We start from the raw sequence: 22,702 nt of genomic DNA on the forward strand, positions 1-22,702 counted from the left end.
GAAGTACTGTTTTGGGGGGACAGGGGGTGGGCGGGGGTTGGGGACTCCCTGGTCCTGAATGGGGTAACTGTGCCCCTGAAGGACCAGGTGCGCAGCCTGGGAGTCATTTTGGATTCACAGCTGTCCATGGAGGCGCAGCTCAATTCTGTGTCTAGGGCGGCTGTCTGCCACCTCCATCTGGTACGCAGGCTGAGACCCTACCTGCCCGCAGACTGTCTCACCAGAGTGGTGCATGCTCTAGTTATCTCCCACTTGGACTACTGCAATGCACTCTATGTGGAGCTACCTTTGAAGGTGACTTGGAAACTGCAATTAATCCAGAATGCAGCAGCTAGACTGGTGACTGGGAGTGGCCACCAGGACCACATAACACCGGTCTTGAAAGACCTGCATTGGCTCCCAGTACGTTTCCGAGCACAATTCAAAATGTTGGTGTTGACCTTTAAAGCCCTAAATGGCCTTGGCCCAGTATACCTGAAGGAGCATCTCCACCCCCATCATTCAGCCCGGACACTGAGGTCCAGCGCCGAGGGCCTTCTGGTGGTTCCTCATTGTGAGAAGTGAGGTTACAGGAACCAGGCAGAGGGCCTTCTCGGTAGTGGCGCCCACCCTGTGGAATGCCCTCCCAGCAGATGTCAAGGAAATAAGCAGCTATCTTATCTTCAAAAGACATCTGAAGGCAGCCCTGTTTAGGGAAGTTTTTAATATTTAATGCTGTTTTTAACACTTGATTGGGAGCTGCCCAGAGTGGCTGGGGAAACTCAGCCAGATGGGCGGGGGTATAAATAATAAATTATTATTGTTGTTATTATTATTATTATTATTCTCCCTTAGCTCCCTTTCAGCAGCAGCTCTCTCAAGGGAGACCTGCTACCTGTGTCTGCTCCTTTTGAGGTTGAGCAAAAGTAGTTGAATTGCTAGGAGGGGTGCAAACTGTAGTCCAGGCATGTCCAACCGGTTGATCACGATCTACCAGTCGATCGCAGGGTGCCTGTGGTCGATCATTGTCATCATGGAATCCTGATTGATCCCTCCCCAAAAAAGCTCAAGAACTGTGGCTCTTCCACCCCAAAAAAGGTCAACAACTTTGGTATATCCAATGGGTATAAAAAGGTAAAGGGACCCCTGACCATTAGGTCCGGTCGTGGCCGACTCTGGGGTTGCAGTGCTCATCTCGCTTTATTGGCCGAAGGAGCCGGCATACAGCTTCCAGGTCATGTGGCCAGCATGACTTGCTGCTTCTGGTGAACCAGAGCAGCGCACGGAAACGCCGTTTACCTTCCCGCCGGAGCGGTACCTATTTATCTACTCGCACTTTGACGTGCTTTCGAACTGCTAGGTTGGCAGGAGCAGGGACCGAGCAACGGGAGCTCACCCCGTCACGGGGATTCAAACTGCCGACCTTCTGATCGGCAAGTCCTAGGCTCTGTGTTTTAACCCACAGCGCCACCCGTGTCCCTCATCCAATGGGTATACTGCCAGTTTATTTATAGTGGGAGTAGATCAGTCTCTGGGCAGTTGGACGTGCCTGCTGTAGTCAATTAAATACCCTGATCCTTTAAACAGCAGCTTTTTTAGAAAGGGTTGATTCTTTCAATGGAAAAACGTGTAGTTTCAAGTGCCATCTTGGAATGTTTTAGTAACAATAATAGTAATTTTATGATTTGTACCCCGCCCATCTGACTGGGTTGCCCCAGCCGCTTTGCGCGGCTTTCAACATATATAAAAGTGTAATAAAACATTGAACACCAAAAAACATCCCTATACAGAGCTGCCTTCTAAAAGTCGTATAGTTATTTATTTTACACGCTTGAAATTTCTCAGTTCCACATTGCTCTTTCATTGATTTTTGGTTATGCTTTCGCGTTCATGATATATCGCTTGCTTTTTGGACTGTACACCTCTTAGAGATTTTTGAAATACTGTAGTAAGCAATTCATAAATTCCTTTAAATAAAATAAAATAAATTGAAGAGTGGTTAGGTGCCGCAGTGGTTAGAGGGTTCGTTGTCACAATCAATTTATTTGTATGTCAGTTCTCCACAGAATTGGGCCCATGGTGGCTCACAGCCTATTAAATGAACAACAATAAATATAACATTTTTAATAAAAAAAATGTATTAGGAACGATAGGAAATAATCCTATTGTCAGTAACGCAAAAGGAAAATTGGTTCAACACAGTACTAAAAACAATAGGGCTTTGCAACGGAGCGGGCAGGGATCCACTGGATTTTGTGTCATCTCTGCTTCCGTTGTGTGACAGCACAAGGCCTGATTTGATCTGGTTAGAATAATAGAATCATATAGTTGGAAGGAACCCCAACCCCCTGCAATGCAGGAATCTGCCTGCCTCTCTGCCTTCCATCCCAGCGGATGGAAGATGTTTTTATTTTTCAAAAAAAATATTCATTTTATAACGCGAATAAAGAACACAAACAGAAAAACAAACAATACAAACAAATTCTTGTCATGGCCTTATTTTTCTAAACATTGTTATGTGGGCTTCCCCAAGTCCCACCAATCTGATTTTCATTTTACTTCATCTTTAGCAGTTTACATATATCATAATTTCTAACCATCTTTTTTTTAATCACACTTAAAATAACTTCGAGGGACGCGGGTGGCGCTGTGGGTTAAACCACAGAGCCTAGGACTTGCCAATCAGAAGGTCGGTGGTTCGAATCCCCGCGACGGGGTGAGCTCCTGTTGCTCGGTCCCTGCTCCTGCCAACCTAGCAGTTTGAAAGCACATCAAAGTGCAAGTAGATAAATAGGTACCGCTCTGGTGGGAAGGTAAACGGCGTTTCCATGCACTGCTCTGGTTTGCCAGAAGCGGCTGAGTCATGCTGGCCACATGACCCGGAAGCTGTACGCCAGCTCCCTCAGCCAATAAAGCAAGATGAGCGCCACAACCCCAGAGTCGGTCACGACTGAACCTAATGGTCAGGGGTCTCTTTACCTTTACCTTAAAATAATTTCACATTTTATCACTTATAAATAATACTATTTTAAAATACACTATCTTCTACTTCTAACCCTACAGCCTATATCCACTTCCAAAGCTATTCTAAGATTTAAATTTTAACATATTTTTTTCAAATATTCCTTAAACTTCTTCCAGTCTTCTTCCACCGTCTCTTCTCTCTGGTCTCAGAGTCTCCCGGTCAGTTTGGCAAGTTCCATCATCTTCATCTGCCATTCTTCAATAGTTGGTAATTCTTGTTTCACGGATGGAAGATGTAAAGCCCCACCTGGCTAGGGGGCATTTATCATCATCATCATCATTCTTACCCCACATTTTACCCAGATTTGGCGACTCAGCTAAACAGCTGCAAATATGTTTTAAGTGCATTATATAAATGTGACACTAGATGGTGATGGTGAGCTTGTGGCAAATTCAATATATTTTTCAAAATGCTTCTTAAAAAAGCATTTTCACAGCATGTTTTTTTTATGTGTCCAGATTCCACTCCGGACTTGCACAAATTAAAATGACGCAGATAAAATACCCCCCCCAAAAAAACATATAAAAGATTCTTTTTTAAAAAAACAACAACCCTATAATAAAATTAAAACAATATTAAAAAAAAAAAATAGGGATGATGAAAACAGCACAGCACTGTTAAAACCCATTTCCTTAAAAAGAAAACAAAAAAACCAGTCAGTTGCCAATGATCTGTTTCGAACTGGGTGAGGATGATTTAAAAGTCTGGGTAATTTCTTTTTAAAAAGGGTTGGATCAAGGGATCTCTGGCCAAGAAGACTCATAGTGGGAGAGCCAAGAATGTTATCACCCTCTACTCTTGCCCAGTGCCACAACACAAATGCGGAGGGACGTTGCTGGAGGAGAGCAATTTCCCCTGGATATTAAATCCTCCATGAGGGAACAGATGGCTAATTGTTTCTTGCCACAGCCTAATTGCATGTAATCTAAAATACTGGCTGGTCCCATTTGGCTTAACCGGCCTGCTTTGTTTGCGGTTGCCATGGCAACCCCGGAATGATGCCTCCACTCCAAGCGAAGAACTGGAACGCCACACAATGGTGGAGATCACGATAGTAAGGCATCAGGGCAGTCGGTCAGATTCCTACCCCTTTGAGTTTTACTGTGAGTCAATGGGACAGGAATGAACTTGATTCAGGCTGCAGTTCCCACAGGAAGCTGCTTGTGTGGCATAGATCCAGCCCCATAGAACCAACATGCTTAACTCTGATTAAGGTTTGCCCTGTCTCGCCAGAGTGGTGCATGCTCTAGTTATCTCCCGCTGCAATGCGCACCTTTGAAGGTGACCCGGAAACTACAACTGTTATGTACTGAGTTGAATAGGATCCAAAATGCATCAGTCTGATTGGTCCTAGAACAATAGGATTCAGAGTGCAGCAGTCTGATTGGTCCTAGAACAATAGGATTCAGAGTGCAGCAGTATGATTGGTTCACAGGAGGCACCCAATCTAGCTCCAGGTGGAAGTGAATCCGCAACCTGATTGGCCTACAGGAGAATCCTGGAATTATCCAATCACATGGGGCCTATTGTGTAAATAATGTATATAAAGCAGACATTCTGGGGGAACTTCCATTCCTCCTCACCACTATGAGCTGAATAAAGAGCATGAAATCCACTCTCGACTCCAAGTATATTTCAACAACTAATCCAGAATACGGCAGCTAGACTGGTGACTGGGAGCGGCTGCCAAGACCACGTAACACCTGTCCTGAAAGACCTACATTGGCTCCCAGTACGTTTCCGAGCACAATTCAAAGTGTTGGTCAGTGGCGTAGCATGGGGGGTGCAGGAGGGGCCACCCACACCGGGCGCAACATCTGGGGGGGGGCGTGCTCGCACTCGCAGCTCTCTGCCCCTACCTGGCTCACTCACTCTCTCTCACTGCAGTGCTGGCTGTGCGAATCCGATCCGAGCCGCTGGGTCGCCGCCCACTGTGGAGGGGGTGGGTGCCAGGCGTGCGGTGCGGAGAGAGAGCGAGGGACTATCTGGGGGAGGGACAGTGCAGCGGCCGCCCAGCGCAGCGCTGAGCGCGGGAGAGAACCACACCAGACCAGACCAGGCAGCAGCAAGAAGAAGCTGGCAGCGGCGGCAGGTTAGGGGTTAGGGGGTGCAAATTACTTGCCTTGCCCCGGGTTAGGGGGCGCAAATTACTTGCCTTGCCCCGGGTGCTGACAACCCACGCTACACTGCTGGTGTTGGTGCTGACCTTGAAAGCCCTAAACGGCCTCAGTCCACTATACCTGAAGGAGCGTCTCCAACCCCATCATTCAGCCTGGACACTGAGGTCCAGCGTCAAGGGCCTTCTGGCGGTTCCCTTGCTGCGAGAAGCCAAGTTACAGGGAACCAGGCAGAGGGCCTTCTCGGTGGTGGTGCCTGACCTATGGAACGCCCTCCCACCAGATGTCAAAGAAATAAACAACTATCTGGCTTTTAGAAGACATCTGAAGGCAGCCCTGTATTATGAAGTTTTTGATGTTTGATGTTCTGTTATGTTTTTTTATGTGTTGGAAGCCACCCAGAGTGGCTGGGGCAACCCAATCAGATGGGCAGATGATGATGATGGTCATCATCATCATCATCATAATGGAAGAACCAGCCTAGGTGAGCCACAGCAGAGGTCTCCTCTGGAATGGTAGAGAACCTTCCTGTTCCACAGCAAACTTTTCGTTTGCCGAAGAGAGAAGTGCAATGCCAAAAAGATTAGCTTGGAATCCACAACCGCAAGGGTTTTCTCATGTGTTTCGGGGCTGGAAAGGAATGTTATGACAACGATGGCGAAAACAGTGCTGAAAGGTAAACAAGAGTCCAGACCGTGGACAGGATCCTATTGTATCCGTCCTCCTGACCTTGCCTGCGGAGCTCAATTTGCCTTCCTTTGGACTGCGGAGCTTGCCGGTCTTCCAGCTCTGACCCAGTTAGAGAGGCAGACAAATTCCAAATGGCACCACAGGAGAATTCTGAAGCAGATAAGACATTTCTCTCCCTCCCTCCCCGCCTGCCCCCCTTTGGCAGGATGCAAAACAAGCACATTAATTTAAGGGCCTGGCTACATGAGGTGGCAGGATTTGGCCTGGTCCAGTCATTCTTCAGTGGATCTTTTGCAAAAATGCAGTACATAGCGCCCTGATCCAGAACAGGGTCATGGTGCTCTGGCGGTGAGGGTTTAAGTTCAATCCAAATTTATCCTTTATTTATTTAATGTCATTTGTATCCTGCCTTCCTCCCAGTGCAGGACCTGAGGTGGCTCGCAACATAAATTAAGCCAGGTGCAAACATAATAATAATAATAATAATAATAATAATAATATATTATTTGTACCCCACCCATCTGGCTGGGTTTCCCCAGCCACTCTGGGCAGCTTCCAACAAAGATTAAAAATACATCAAAATGTCACACATTAAAAACTTCCCAGAACAGGGCTGCCTTCAGATGTCTTCTAAATGTCAGGTAGTTTTTTATCTCTTTGACATCTGCTGGGAGGGCGTTCCACAGGGCGGGTGCCAACACCGAGAAGCCCCTCTGCCTGGTTCCCTGTAGCTTTGCTTCTCACAGCGAGGGAACCGCCAGAAGGCCCTCAGCACTGGACCTCAGTGTCTAGGCAGAACGATTGGGGTGGAGACGCTCCTTCAGGTATACTGGACCGAGGCCATGTAGGGCTTTAAAGGTCAACACCAACACTTTGAATTGTGCTCGGAAACGTACTGGGAGCCAATTTAGGTCTTTCAAGACTGGTGTTTTATGGTCTTGGTGGCCACTCCCAGTCACCATTCTAGCTACCGCATTCTGGATTAGTTGCAGTTTCTGGGTCACCTTCAAAGGTAGCCCCACGTACAGCGCACTGCAGTAGTCCAAGTGGAAGCTAACCAGAGCATGCACCACTCTGGCGAGATAATCCACGGGCAGGTAGGGTCTCAGCCTGCGTACCAGGTGGAGCTGGTAGACAGCTGCCCTGGACAAAGAATTGACCTGTGGTTCCATGGACAGCTGTGAGTCCAAAATGACTCCCAGGTTGCGCACCTGGTCCTTCAGGGGCACAGTTACCCCATTCAGAACCAGGGAGTCCTCCACACCAGCCCGCCTCTTGTCCCCCAAGAACAGTACTTCTGTCTTGTCAGGATTCAACCTCAAACAAAAACACACAATGAGCATAAATATTAGAAAACAATTAAATAAGAAACTGTATTGAAAACCTTGGTGAGAACACTTAAAAGCACACACACACACAAAAGCCTAAGACCCAGCCTAAGAAGACGCTGTCACAACAGCCAGCTATTGGCCAAAGGCCAGTCAAGATTAAAAAAAAAATTGTCTCCTAGCAAAAGGAAAACAGAGAAGGAGCTGGGCTGTCCTCTTGTGGAAGGGAGTTCCACAGTCTTGGAGCAGCCTCTGAGAAGGCCCCCTCTCATGGCCTCACCAATCTCATACCCTCCAACATTTCTCCAATGAAAATAAGGACGTCCCATTCCATAATGATAACTTTGCTTTTCATACCCCACACATCTTAATGGGTTGCCCCAGCCACTCTGGGCAGCTTCCAACATATATGAAAAAACATAACAAAACATTAAACATTTAAAAAAAAACCCTACCCTGTACAGGATTCCCTTCAGATGACTCGGGAGTCGGATAACTTAGGGCTGCCATATGTCTGGATTTTCCCAGACATTATCAGGATTTCAAAGGCAGAACTGACGTCCGGGCTGAATTGTCCTGAATCTTAGGCAAGTCAATTTTTTTGGCATTTTTGTAGAAACCCACCAAAACTGTTGAGTTCTTTTTATGGGAAAATTGCCCCCTGACGCCATTTTTACACCCTAGGGTGCAAGCCTAGTGTGTGCTGGTTTTTACTTTTTGAAATATGGCAAACCTAGGATATATCTCCATACCCTCCAACATTTATTCAGTGAAAATAAGGACGTCCTAAGGAAATGTGGGACATTCTGGGATCAAATCAGAAATCCGGGATGACTTCTTTAAAGCAGGGACATCCCTGGAAAACAGGGACGCTTGGAGTGTCTACAGTCGTAATACTGAGACCGCAGCCTGCCGCCTTCAAAGTAATGCATTAATGTGTGCCTTCCTTTCCCTTATTTTCTCACAGGCTTTTGAACAACAACCTGATAAAGCAAATTGCACGAAGATCCTTCGAAGGACTTGACAGCTTGAAATACCTGTAAGTGTCTGTAAGGAGGCCCGTTGTGACAACAGCCTCTGAACATTAGTAGCGGGAAAGTGAAACACTCCTGATACTTGTCAGATGACAGTTACTTTATCGTATCTACATCCTGCTACACACATGTGCATAGTAAATATTGAGCAGGAAAATAAATTGCAGGTGCATATTTTTTCTTAATTATTCATATACCATTAGACAGGGCCTTCTTGGTGGTGGCTCCCAGGTTGTGGAATACCCTCCCTCCTTATTAGCTTTCAGAAGGAGCTTGTAAACATTCCTGTTCACCCAGGCATTTGGTGGCTGAAAATTCCTGCAACTGGCAACCACGACAATTATTAGCTGTGAGGGTATGCAACCATTTTACCCATTAGATCTTTTTGCTGGTTTTTAGGTTTTATACGTTTCAAGATATTTTAAATTACTTTAAAATGATTTAGTCATGTTTTTATGTTGTTCTGACTTGCATTGTTGTACAACGTTTCTCTGCTCTGGGCTCCTTTGGAAGGAAAGCCTGAATATAAATTTAATTATTCAATGAATTAAGTAATTGATCAGCAGAACACAATTAGATAAACTGGCTTTTTCATGTTGCTAAGCCAGAAAAGAGGTTTGGATCGTTCACTGCCTGCCTTTTTTTCTTTCTCACACGCAGTTCAGTCGCCAATGATAGTTGCTCTGAGATCTGCCCTGGGTTTTTGTGTTCACTTTGCCAAACTTCATACCCATCTCTTTTTCCCCTCGAGGGGACGGAAAAGCAGCTTGAAGTGTGTCTGATTTTTATTTTTTGAAAAATCTCGGGCAGGAAAAGGATTAGCTATGCACATAACCTCCACTCCCCTTCTCAGCAGGACTGGCGTCAGCAGCCGACATCCTCGTTTAGCTGCCAAGGGGTCCTGCCCAGCTCTTTTGGCACCATTGCCCTGGGCCTCCCCTCCTCCAGGGCTCCTTCGTTAAATGAGCACCAGGTGGTCTTCGTTGCAATTGCACCCTGGAGTGACATCACGGCACAGCAGGGCATGGTGGGAAATTGCAACGGCAGCTGGCCTTTTGCTCATCCTCCTCTTCCAGCGAAATATTCACGTGTGTCGGGTAGTGGGGACTTTATTGTCGCCAAGCGCTGAAAACACGGCCCGCAAAGACCTGGGCATTCTAGTGACGCCTTCGCCCATCTGATGCCCGCCAGATTGTTGTGGACGACTGCTGCCTTGAAGGGATGCGGGTGGCGCTGTGGGTTAAACCACAGAGCCTAGGACTTGCCGATCAGAAGGTCAGCAGTTCGAATCCCCGCGACGGGGTGAGCTTGAGTTGCTCGGTCCCAGCTCCTGCCTACCTAGCAGTTCGAAAGCACGTCAAAGTGCAAGTAGATAAATAGGTACCGCTCCGGCGGGAAGGTAAACGGCGTTTCCGTGCACTGCTCTGGTTCGCCAGAAGCGGCTTAGTCATGCTGGCCACATGACCCGGAAGCTGTACGCCGGCTGCCTCGGCCAGTAAAGCGAGATGAGCGCCGCAACCCCAGAGTCGGCCACGACTGGACCTAATGGTCAGGGGTCCCTTTACCTTCACCTTACTGCTGCCTTGAGCCCCAAGCCAGCACTACTAAGAGAGAGAGATAAAACTTTATTCGCATTAGCCAATGGCCATAGCAACAGTAAAACATTACAGTATACACAGAAAAGGAAATTTGATATAAAAGCACAATTTAAAGTCCTGAAGCAGCAGTCAGTTAGTGGCCCTTATTCTGATTGCCCCTGCTATGAACCTAGCAGCCTTTGCTGTTATCTGCTCATTTTGATCTGATAAAAGAAAGGACATTGTGGCAGTGGCTGAGCGCCCTGGGATGGCTAGTACGAGTTTGGTGATGATCTCGTTCCTCAGGTCTTTGTAGAGCCAGCACCACTGTAAGATCAAAATATCTGGAAGGAACCAGGTTTGAGGAAGGCTGCCTAGTGCCTCCTAAACCATGACGGGGAGGTTCAGACACTATGGTGGCAGATAAATTTCTAAGGATGGAATCAAAGAATTGTAGAATTGGAAGGGGGGGTCATCTAAGTCCAACCCCCTGGAATGCAGGAATAGGCTGCTGACCCATGCAGGGATTGAAACTGCAACCTTGCCATCATCAGCACCATGCTCTCACCGACTGAGCTATCCACTGAGAGCCAGTGTGGTGTTGTGGTTAAGAGCGGTAGACTCGTAATCTGGGGAACCGGGTTCGTGTCTCGGCTCCTCCACATGCAGCTGCTGGGTGACCTTGGGCCAATCACACTTCTTTGAAGTCTCTCAGCCCCACTCACCTCACAGAGTGTTTGTTGTGGGGGAAAAAGGGAAAGGAGAATGTTAGCCGCTTTGAGACACCTTCGGGTAGTGATAAAGCGGGATATCAAATCCAAACTCTTCTTCTTCTTCTTCATCCAGGCCAGCCGATAGTTACCTCTGTTTTGTTATTTATTTACCTATTGCCTGCCATTCACCCTACAGTCGCAGGGCAGGTTGCAGCATTGAAACACGACAATTAAAACCATTCAAAACAACTTACCACCATAAAAATAAGGGAGGTCCTCAAAACATCCGCCCCGAGTGTCAAAAGCCAGGGTAAAGTGGTGCATCTCCAGAATTATCTGAAAGCTGTATAATGACGGTGCCAAACGCACCTCTGTGGGTAGGGGCTTTCACATTTTGGGGCCACCACCGAAAAGGCCCTCTCCCAGGCAACGCCGATACACAGTGCCCCGAGGCTTTGAGGGCAGAGGAACTACCAAGAGGGCATCCTCTGTTGATCTCATGACTCAGTAGGGTCTCTCAGGTATTTGGGGCTTGAGTCATTTAGGGCTTTAAGCAATAGTGTGAGCAGATTGAATTGGGCCCTGAAACAAACTGGCAACCAGAGCAGTTGTTTTAAAACATGGGTTACGTGTGGTCTCAATGGGATGCCAGCCAGCAGTCTGGCTGCTGCATTTTGGACCAACTGGAGTTTTTGAGTCGTCTCCAAGGGCCACCCCACATAGAGTGCATTGTAATAATATGATTTTAGGCTGTTGAATCCAATGCAGCCCTCCTGTTAGCCAGCCAGAAAGCTTTTCTCAACCAATGTAATTTTATTCTCCTTTTCCGCTCTCCCTCTCTTTGCAAGCTACCTTTACAAGAATGAAATACAGAGCATCCAGCAGCATGCATTCAAGGGCCTTTCTTCCCTGGAACAGCTGTAAGTTGGCCGAGGTTTGTGTTGGAAATTGCATGGAGACGAGGGATGGAATTTCGCCTCTGGATTCCTGCCAGCCCCCTGAGACACCATCTGCAAGCACTCCTTAGAGTCCTGAGAAACTGAGCTTTGATTGAAAAATGAAATAAAAGTAATATGTTTTTATTTATTTACTCTTAGGTATTCCTAGGCTGCTTTTCTGGGCAGCGCCGACTCAAGGCAGCTTGCAAACATTTCTAGTTATCCTGGTGACAGAGCTACGTTTAAACATCTCCTGCTTTTTAAGCTTTGGTGTTGAGCTTTCTGTCACTCATGTTAATCCACGTAACTCGAGAATGATGATTTCAGAAGTAGATTGCTGCAGAGCACTGGTTGGGCAACTCCTAAAGATGATCTCCTTATCACGAAAAGCATCGCTTGCTAATTTCTGCTTTGCAAATGGCCATTCAAAGCACAACTGCAAGAGAGGTCTGAACCATTTGCTATAACATTCTGGCCAATTGACAACCCAGTTGCCACCTGTCTGTGAGGATCTTCTGGGGAAGATCTAGAATAATATAATTGTAGAGTTGTAAGGGACCCTATGGGATGCAGGTGGCGCTGTGGGTTAAACCACAGAGCCTAGGACTTGCTGATCAGAAGATTGGCGGTTCGAATCCTCACGACGGGGTGAGCTCCCGTTGCTCAGTCCCTGCTCCTGCCAACCTAGCAGTTTGAAAGCACGTCAAAGTGCAAGTAGATAAATAGGTACCACTCTGGTGGGAAGGTAAAAGGCGTTTCCGTGCGCTGCTCTGGTTCGCCAGAAGCGGCTTAGTCATGCTGGCCACATGACCTGGAAGCTGTACTCCGGCTCCCTCCGCCAAAAAAGCGAGATGAGCACCGCAACAACCCCAGAGTCAGCCATGACTGGACCTAATGGTCAGGGGTCCCTTTACCTTTACTTTAAGGGGCCCTAAGGGTCATCTATCCAACCCCCTGCAATGCAGGAATCTCAACTAAAGAGGCCTCTACTTGATGCCCAAGAGAACTACTGCCAGTCAATATTGAGCTGGACCAGAGGTTTTCGACCTTTTTGAGTCCACGGCTCCCTTGACCAACTACATTCTTTCCATGGCTCCCCTGTGGGCCTGAGGAACCCAGCTATGTCACCCCTTGCCTGCAGAGCTGGCAGCCTTTCACCCTTTTTCAAACACCCTCCCTTGTGGAGTGTTCCTCAGCCTCCTTCCCCCTTTCCTTGGGAGTCTTCCACTGCTGCCACCCTAGTCTCTCAGCTGCCCTCACCCCCAAGAAAGGTGCCCCCCAGAGGCACCATTCGCCTGCGGAGCTTATAGTCAGGGCTGCTGCAATAAACAGCTGTGCAAGCCTTTGGGAGGCAGAGATGCAAGAGGGCATCAGAAGAGGGAGGGAAGGAAAGAGGGACAGAGGCCAGTGTTGCCCACGGCACCCCTGACCATCATTCAAGGCACCCCAGGGTGCCACAGCACTCGGGTTGAAAACCACTGAGCTAGACATACCAATGACTGGACATAGTATTGTTGGGAATCAAGCCTTTATCAGGAGAAACTGGCCACTCTCCAGGCACCCGGCTTGATCTCCTGTTGACCTCCCTGTCTGCATTCCCGGCAGGATCCAGGCTAGGTCGCGATAGGCGATCCTTCTCAGAGTGAGAAGAACACACCCCCTCTTTCCTGCCCCCCCCCCCGGGCAGGGGAGAGAGATAGACAGAAACGTATTTACATTCCTTTATTTCTGTCTTTGCAGCGTTACAAAAATCATGACTGCTCTCTTCAAGCTTCAGCAGTCGAGAGACAAACTCCACCTGTACTTCCTGTACAGCTCATATTACACTCTGAGCTAATTCCGGTGCCCTCTGCACTGTGAATTGACTGTCCCTCTGTTTCCCACGGAACAGTCCCAACATCCCATTATGTTTTGCTTTCAAGCTACCAGCTCGCGGCCGCATTGCTTCTATATCGTAACAAGTACGGTATATGGCAGCCTCTTAGGTTTCTCTTACATCAGGGGTCAGCAAACTTTTTCATCAGGGGGGCAGTCCACTGTCCCTCAGACCTTGTGGGGGGCCAGACTAAATATTGAAAAAAGAAATGAACGAATTCCTGTGCCCCACAAATAGCCCAGAGATCCATTTTAAATAAAAGGACCCATTCTACTCATGTAAAAACACGCTGATTCCTGGACCGCCCGCGGGCCAGATTTAGAAGGCGATTGGGCCGGATCCGGCCCCTGGGCCTTAGTTTGCCTACCCATGTCTTATGCACACCCCTCCTCAGCCAGCCATGTTTTGTGTCAGAGTTGGAGCCAAACACAGGCCAACGATAAAAGAAGCAGATCTCCGTTGTCAGTGAAGTTCACTCTTTATTCAAGGTAACAAACATACAACTCAGTGGTCTTTCCCTTCAGGGGCAAATCCCAGGTCTGAAGGTCCTTGCCTTCCACCCTTTCTAAGGCGGCTCCTCTGCCGGATGTTTCCCAAGCAAATTGCATCTGCACACCTCTGCTATTCTCATCACTCTGTGCGTTCTTGGAGACCGGTGAGAAGGGCACTGGCAGAGGAAGAAAGGGCGGGGGAGCGCACTGCCCCCGGCACCACGATCCTGGTGGGGTGCCATTGCGGCTGGGGGTCCCCCCTCGCTGGGCACCACACCCCTGGGACACGCATCATGAAGCTCCGCCCCGGGCTAAGGCGTGCTTGTCGCAGCAGGAGAGGCAGACGCCTTAGATCAGTGGTTCTCAACCTGTGGGTCCCCAGATGTTGTTGGACTACAAATCCCATCAACCCTGAGGTCTGGTCTTGCTAGTTAGGGGTGATGGGAGTTGTAGTTCAACAACATCTGGGGACCCACAGGTTGAGAAAGGCTGCCTTAGATTCTTCTGCAGTCTCTTGACCTCCTTCCTCTGCTTCAGCCTCTGTGTCTGCACTGCTTCCTGTCACAGGCTCTTCCTGCTCACAAAACCCTGTTGCCCCTTTGGGATCCATCACCTCCTCCCACCCATCTTTCCCCTCTGACCTCTCCCCAATGCCCCACCACCAATCCCCTGGCTCTGAGCCTTCTTCCTCTGGGGGTTCCCTTGGCGGGGGTCCCCGGCTGGTGCCTCCCACCTCTCCTCTGCGTCCAGCCCAGTCCCTGACACTTTGCTGAGCTCACACATCACAGCAGAGAGATGAACCCTTCACCTTGGGCTTTCTGACTTATTTTAAGCACAGATGCCTTTGCCTGCAATGTGGGAGAAGTTCACTGGTATTCAGGAAGTCAGAGCCCTAGCTGTCCCCAACCTAGTGTCTTCCACATCTGGTGGGACTACAACCCCCATCCTCCCTGGCCTCTGGGCTGCTGGGAGTTGTAGTCCAACATCTGGAGGGCACCAGGTTGGGGGCAGATGGGGTGATCTCCGGATAATAATTCTTTGAGTTAGAAAAACCCCAACAACTCTGAGATGACACAACAGCTCCAAAAATATTTGCTTTGTAAAAAAACAACCCAGTCCTGTTGAGATGACGTAGTCCCTGACCATAAATGTCTCGCAAGGCACGCTAGATAGACAAAATAAAGAGTCATGGGGGAGATGTAGGAAAGTATGTGCTCCTTCACAAATGATCTCATGTGCAGCACTGTGGCCAAGATCTAATCTCTCGCTAGCAAATATAATCAACGGCTTTGTAGATGATGTATTAGGAAGGAACGGTCCAGCACTTCTGCGCCCTCAACGAGCCGCTTGTAGTTTTCTTGAGAATAATCTCAAGAGTCTGTGGAATCAGCCTTTGCCGCAAGGAGTGGCTCTTTATGTTTTCATAAAACTTTCTAAATATACCATTTTTTAGAGAGTCGCGCTTCTGGCTCTACACGTGTCACAGCAGTTGTCGATTATAGATAGAACAGTTCAAAGGAACGAGGAGCCCCTCTGCTTTGACCCTTTGAAACAGGTTGTTGTTCAAATGTTATGGCCCTTTCCCCATCCTTTCCGTCAAAATTCGAAACTGTCTTGTAAAGCATTGAGCAGACTGATGGATTGGTGGTCCATTTGAGTTCAGGTCTGCTACAGGGTCATCATGCAGGAATATTTTGCATTCCTGGTCCCCTTTCGCCAGAGAGGAACCCATTTACCCATAGCACTGAAAGTCATTTATACAATTATTTTTACACCATCATTGCATTGTTTTTCACACCGGCCACAAACATTCATTTTCCGCTGGGCCTTTGGCTCTTAATTATCTATGTCCTCGAGTTAGTGGCATGTTTTAATCCTGCCTTTTTAAAAATAGAATGTCTTTTATATTTTCCTTTGTAGCCCCCCCCCCTTTTATGTCAGTTCCTTTGTATGTATTTGCTTATATATTTTAAGTCGCTTTGAGTTACTTTGTTTTAAAAGCGACCAATAAATTTAAGTAATAATAATATATTCATAGTTATTTGTTTAAGTCACAGCTTCCCAGATGTTTGCATGAAAGCATGCCTCATCCATAGTTGCACGGCATAATGGGTTTTGTAGTTTTTCAGGTTGCATAAACAGTCAGTTGCATGCAGGCATAATGCACTCGGCGCATTGCATGGAATTGCAATGCATCAAATGTGTTGAGTGAATCTGGGGCTCCTCTGTTCTATCCTGGCTCGCAACCCCTGCTTTACTTGTGGCAAGCTAGGATGATCCCACATGCACTCTGGGAATTAATGATCTGTTCCATATGTTCTGTTTTCTTCTTCACCCCAGTTACCTGCATTTTAACAACCTTGAAACCTTGGAGCCAGAGACGTTTAGCGACCTGCCCAAACTGGAAAGGCTGTAAGTCGTCAGAAAATCACCAAGCGGTTTGTATGTGTGACATTCGTGCTAGTCAATTTGTGGTTTGTGCAATTAGAGGTTACTGACCATAACAGCTTCCCAAAGGGTCTAGCAGAGTTTCCCTGGCGGCAGACAACAAAAACTGTAGTCATACTCAAATGCACAGTCAAGAATTACAGTGGCACCTCAGGTTACAGACGCTTCAGGTTACAGACTCCGCTAACCCAGAAATAGTACTTCGGGTTAAGAACTTTGCTTCAGGATGAGAACAGAAATCGTGCTCTGGTGGCGCGGCAGCAGCAGGAGGCCCCATTAGCTAAAGTGGTGCTTCAGGTTAAGAACAGTTTCAGGTTAAGAACGGACCTCTGGAACGAATTAAGTTCTTTACCCGAGGTACCACTGTACTTTGTGCAAGCATTTGGCATTTCAGTTACTACTATCTACAAACTATACAGTCCTCCTTCCTCTCTTTGGCATGGTATACAGTGGTACCTCAGCTTACATACGCTTCAGGTTACAGACGCTTCAGGTTACAGACTCCGCTAACTCAGAAATAGTACTTCGGGTTAAGAACTTTGCTTCAGGATGAGAACAGAAATCACACGGTGGCAGTGCGGCGGCAGTGGGAGGCCCCATTAGCTAAAGTGGTACCTCAGGTTAAGAACAGTTTCAGGTTAAGAACAGACCTCCAGAACGAATTAAGTTCTTAACCTGAGGTACCATTGTACTTTGTGCAAGCATTTGGCATTTCAGTTACTACTATCTACAAACTATACAGTCCTTCTTCCTCTCTTTGGCACGGTATACAGTACCTCGGGTTACATACGCTTCAGGTTACAGACTCCACTAACCCAGAAATAGTACCTCGGGTTAAGAACTTTGCTTCAGGATGAGAACAGAAATCGTGCTCCAGCGGCACAGCAGCAGCAGGAGGCCACATTAGCTAAAGTGGTGCTTCACGTTAAGAACAGTTTCAGGTTAAGAACGGACCTTCGGAACAAATTAAGTACTTAACCCGAGGTACAACTGTACTTTCAGTCTAGTAATAAACAGTCCTGATATCACAAACTCATAGTATCAGCAGCACACTTTACCATACATCCAAACTAGCTGTAAGCATGCATATTAACAGCGTATGTGTGCTCTCCTCGTGCCTCAAATTGCAAACTCATCTTCCTCCTTTTAATTGCATCTCCAGCTGACACCAATTAAGCATGGAGTGCCCCTCCCACACATTGAAGGAACTTCTGGAACGCTTTTTAAACTTAAAGGAACCTTATCTGTTTCGTGAAGAATGTATTCCTAACATTAACATCATGCCTAGCTTGGTCCAGTGAGAGGGGTGCTTGAAAAGAGCACGCCTAGGTGTGTTAAAACTTCACCCAGGGACAGTCTCTGCCTGTCACTTGGGAGATGGCCTCAAAGAATACCCGGCTAACGTTCTGACTCTCTTCACTTCCCCCCATACAGCTTCTTGCACAATAACCGGATTTCCAGAATCCAGCCGGGCGCTGTCACCCAACCGGAGTCGCTTAAACGCCTGTAAGTGGATAATCGCTGCAGCAAAGAACAATTCATCATTCTGGGTGGAGGCAAAAAGCTGGTCTCAACTGGACGCAGCTGTGTGGCTTTGCTAAGTGGGGGAGACCCATGGAGCCATGTCGGTAGGTGGGCAAGATGCTAATATGTTCAGCCAGCCCTTTGGTGGTGGGGGCCTCTAATCCCCCTGGGCACCTGCCCCTGCCCCCAACCAATTTCAATATGGGGTCACAAATCGCAGAAGGTCCAAGTTTCCATCCCTAGCTGTTATGTACTGAGTTGAATAGGATCCAAAAGGCAGCAGTCTGATTGGTCCTAGAACACTAGGACTCAGAATGCAGCAGTCTGATTGGTCCTGGAACAATAGGATTCAGAATGCAGCAGTCTGACTGGTCCTAGAACAATAGGACCCTGAATGCAGCAGTCTGATTGGTCCACAGGAGCCACCCAATCCAGCTCCAGGTGGAAGTGAATCCGCAACCTGATTGGCCTACAGGTGAATCCCAGAATTACCGTATTTTTTGCTCTATAAGACTCACTTTTTCCCTCCTAAAAAGTAAGGGGAAATGTGTGTGCGTCTTATGGAGCGAATGCAGGCTGCACAGCTATCCCAGAAGCCAGAACAGCAAGAGGGATTGCTGCTTTCACTGCGCAGCGATCCCTCTTGCTGTTCTGGCTTCTGAGATTCAGAACATTTTTTTTTCTTGTTTTCCTCCTCCAAAAACTAGGTGCGTCTTGTAGTCTGGTGCGTCTTATAGAGCGAAAAATACGGTAGCCAGTCACGTGGGGCCCATTGTGTAAATAATGTATATAAAGCAGACATTCTGGAGGAACCTCCATTCCTCCTCACCGCTATGAGCTGAATAAAGAGCATAAGATCCACTCTCAGTTCCGAGTATATTTCACTAGCATATCTCATTTAAAAGATCTTGGCCCACCAAGCTAGAAAAGCACTGCCTGAGATGGTGGGAGAACTTCTGCCCATGGAGAGGGTCATATGGAGAAGGGTCTCAGTTGATGATCGCAGGGTCTGGTTGGTTCATATGGGGAGAGTTTGGGGGTCTTGAGTGCAAAGTCACCATTCCCTTGGGGCTACCAGGAAGTCTCTGCCAATTATGATCCCCACTTCTTCTTCCTTCACCTCTTTGCCTCAGGCGGCTGGACTCCAATGCCTTGCTGTGCGATTGTGACCTGATGTGGCTGGCAGAATTGCTGAGGAAATTCACCGTGCAGGGCAACACCCAGACGGCAGCTACCTGTGAGAACCCAAGGGAGCTTCAGGGGCGCTCCATCGTCACCCTGACCACCCAAGAATTCAACTGTGGTGAGCGCCCTGCCAAGGACACCGCAATATTGGTTTTGTTTATTTCGTTGGCATCCAGTGCCTCGCATAACCTTGCCGTAACTTGAAACTGCACCTTCCCCTTTGAAGAATCATTAACCATTGCATCAAACCACCTTGGTGCTGTAGGAGTGTTTCATGGCCATCCTACCTGTTATGTACTGAATTGAATAGGAACCAAAAGGCAGCAGTCTGATTGGTCCTAGAACAATAGGATTCAGAATGCAGCAGTCTGATTGGTCCTAGAACAATAGGATTCAGAATGCAGCAGTCTGATTGGTCCTAGAACAATAGGGTCCAGAATACAGCAGTCTGATTGGTCCACAGGAGCCACCCAATCCAGCTCCAGGTGGAAGTGAATCCGCAACCTGATTGGCCTACAGGTGAATCCCGGAATTAGCCAATCAGGTGGGGCCCATTGTGTAAATAATGTATATAAAGCAGACATTCTGGGGGAACTTCCATTCCTCCTCACCACTATGAGCTGAATAAAGAGCATGAAATCCACTCTCGACTCTGAGTATATTTCACTACCCAGAATGCCTCACTCTGAAGAAAGACACACACACCCCGGTCCTTCCTAAAGCAAGGCAGGGAGAGAGATGTTGGCAGATCATTTGATTTAATACATAACGTGGCCCGAGGGCGCTGCTGCCAGTTTACCCATACAGCCCAGCAGAGGCACCAGCTTGCAAGGGCGACTGGAGGGAACAATGTCCCATGTGTGACTTCACGCATGACATTTACCTCCCGATGTTCTGACATCTGGACACTGGGAGGAGCCAGGGGCGGAGCCAAATGCGGCCATCGCAAGGCTTCAGGAGCAGACAGCTCCTTTGCCTCTTCCTGGCACCATCACCAGGAGGTGGCTGCTTCAGCGCTCCTTCGTCTCCACGGAGGAGGAGAAGGAGCCAGCCTCTGGAGCCATGCTTCAGTTAGCTCCACGCTTCGCCTCTGTGCTTTTTGGACATAGGGGCCCCTAGCCCACAAATATTTGCCCCCCCCCCGAAAGAGCTCGGCCCCCAGGAGCTGGCACACTGCAGTACCACCTTGCCTTTGCACCATCCTGGTAAAGAGCAGTGATGGAACCGGTGGTATCATATCATCACCTAACTGCTAGGTCCATTCCTGGCTAAAGAGGGGGGAAAGGAAAGGAAATGGAAGCTGCGGGGATGAGAAGATATGCCACCGTCTTGAAGAGCCCAAAACCATCAAGGGGATGGAGTAATTACATTGTGGCTTAGGGCCCTCGTATTTACGGGACCTCCTCTCCTGGTCTGCCCCGCAGAGGACCTTAAGGTCCATGAATAATCATAGTTTAGAGGTCCCGGGCCCTAAGGAAGTCAGATTATCCTCCACTAGGGCCAGGGCCTTCTCAGTGATGGCTCCGACCTGGTGGAATGCTCTGACCCATGAGACCAAGGCCCTGCAGGATTTAACTTCCTTCCGCAGGGCCTGTAGACAGAGCTATTCCGCCTGGCTTTCAATTTGAACTTAGCCTGATCTTTTATTCCCCTTCCTTCCCTCCCCCTCCCCTTTTTATGAAGATTACCCGCTCTGGGATCCCACGGCTAATTCTCCCCTGGTCTCCTTGCTGGCCCAAATAGGACTAACTTAGCCAACTTGCCCTGGTGATCATCTAATGTTTATTGGATGGATTTCCCCCCTAAATTGATTTTTGAATTCTGAATTTATTGTTATTCACGTTTTATACTGTATTTCATGCTGTTTTTGTTGCATCAATTAAGTGGTTTAAATTTGTTGTTAGCCACCCTGAGCCTGGTTTTCTGAACCGGGAAGGGTGGGGTATAAATAAAAAATTATGATTATTATTTATTATTACGCTGAAAGGCTGCAGGATCTGGGGCTTTTGAATTCAGAGAAAAGGCGAGTAAGTTGACCTGCTAGAACAAGGCAGTCCAACTTCTCAAGTGGGGCACCCGTCGCGGTCTTTTTCAGAGAGGCCTCGCATCACAACCGAGCCACAAGACGCAGATGTCACCCTGGGCAACACCGTCTATTTTATCTGCAGAGCAGAAGGTAACCCCAAGCCCAAGATCATCTGGCTCCACAACAAGTAAGTCTTGCACGATTTTCACCCAGCTGAGCCAGAACGCAAGAGTGCTCTCTCAGGAGGAGCACAGGCATAAACTAGTCTGGCTCTGATCTGACCCTCCCCTCAGAGAATCTTGGGGATTGTGCCTTTGGGCTCACCATCTGAAAAGATCTGACACACGAGGAAGAAGGGCTGCGGAGGGAGGAGGGGAAAGCAAGGCTCAAGCACAAGTTATCCAAGTTAAAAATTAATAATAATAATAATAATAATAATTTATACCCCGCCCGCCCTGGCCAGAGCCAAGCTCGGGGCGGCTAACACCAGTAAAATTACAATAAAAACATAATGGGGAGGGGGGGAGAAAAGCCATTTAAAATACGGGTTAAAATATAATTTAAAATGCAGCCTCATTTTAATAGTAGCCCATAGATCAAAACCATAAGGGGAGGGAAACTTAAGGGTCAGACTGAGTCCAAACCAAAGGCCAGGCGGAACAGCTCTTCTCTTGCAGGCCCTGCGGAAAGATGTCATGTCCCCCAAGTAGGGGCCAGTACTGAAAAGGCACTGGCCCTAGTTGAGACCAATCTAACCACCTTGTGACTTGGGACCTCCAAAGTGTTGTTATTTGTGGACCTTAAGGTCCTCCATGGGGCATACCGGGAGAGGCGGTCCCGTAGGTACGTGGGTCCTGACATTACAGCCAACGTCAGTGGCAGTTCTGGATGTCTTGCCCTTGGTAAAGGGCAGTCATCCCCCCCCCCACCTCGCACTCTTCTCTCCCCACATTTCCACATCAAATGCAGGAACAGAGCAGGTGGCAATATTCAGGACAGGAGCGCAAGGCAGCTGCTGTCACTATACGCAAAATTCTAGGACTACTTCAAAGACTCCATCAGAGTCCAAATATCAAAGAGTTCTGATTTCTGAGCAACTCCTGTCCCTAGCTTTATAGACAATTACCGTATTTTTTGCTCTATAAGACTCACTTTTTCCCTCCTAAAGAGTAAGGGGAAATGTGTGTGCGTCTTATGGAGCGAATGCAGGCTGCACAGCTATCCCAGAAGCCAGAACAGCAAGAGGGATCGTTACCTTTGCTGCGCAGCAATCCCTCTTGCTGTTCTGGCTTCTGGGATTCAGAATATTTTTTTTCTTGTTTTCCTCCTCCAAAAACTAGGTGCATCTTATGGTCTGGTGCATCTTATAGAGCGAAAAATACGGTATGTGCATATCTATCTCTTGAGTTAGCGTATCTAGGGATGCCCCTGGCTGACTCTTGGTTAGGCTGAGCTAACCTGACAGTTTCCTGCTCCCAGGAGTTCCCAGATTCGGAGCGTTTAATATTCCTTTCTGTTTCTCAGCAATGAGATCGACATGCAAGATGATGGGCGTCTGAACCTCCTGCAAGACGGAACATTAATGATCCAAGATACCAGGGAGTCGGACAAAGGCGTCTACCAGTGCATGGCCAAGAATGTCGCTGGAGAAGCAAAGACCCCGGAAGTCGTACTGCGCTACTACGGCCACCCATGTAATGGCTTTTTAAGATCCTCTGAAATTTAAGAATTGCCGCTGCATCCGTTAGAGA

General features: G+C 47.9%; 1 protein-coding gene across 5 annotated transcripts in view; it reads left to right on the plus strand.

The window, feature by feature from the left end:
* LOC308479948 (peroxidasin homolog) overlaps positions 1 to 22,702 on the plus strand; it is a 73,632-nt gene that overhangs the window by 20,200 nt on the left and 30,730 nt on the right. For 3 of the 5 annotated variants that reach the window (XM_081010999.1, XM_081010998.1, XM_081010997.1), the window contains 7 exons: positions 8,107 to 8,178; positions 11,312 to 11,383; positions 16,109 to 16,180; positions 17,651 to 17,722; positions 18,874 to 19,043; positions 21,021 to 21,138; positions 22,476 to 22,645. In XM_081010999.1, coding sequence (XP_080867125.1) covers positions 8,107 to 8,178; positions 11,312 to 11,383; positions 16,109 to 16,180; positions 17,651 to 17,722; positions 18,874 to 19,043; positions 21,021 to 21,138; positions 22,476 to 22,645 — 746 coding nt within the window. Of the gene's footprint in view, positions 1 to 5,596; positions 5,798 to 8,106; positions 8,179 to 11,311; positions 11,384 to 16,108; positions 16,181 to 17,650; positions 17,723 to 18,873; positions 19,044 to 19,990; positions 20,131 to 21,020; positions 21,139 to 22,475; positions 22,646 to 22,702 lie in introns of those variants that run through there. The other 2 variants (XM_081011000.1, XM_081011001.1) reach the window with 2 other exon arrangements.

The sequence above is a fragment of the Podarcis pityusensis genome, assembly GCF_964106645.2.
Source record: "Podarcis pityusensis genome assembly, chromosome: 6".
Taxonomy (NCBI): Eukaryota; Metazoa; Chordata; class Lepidosauria; order Squamata; family Lacertidae; genus Podarcis; species Podarcis pityusensis.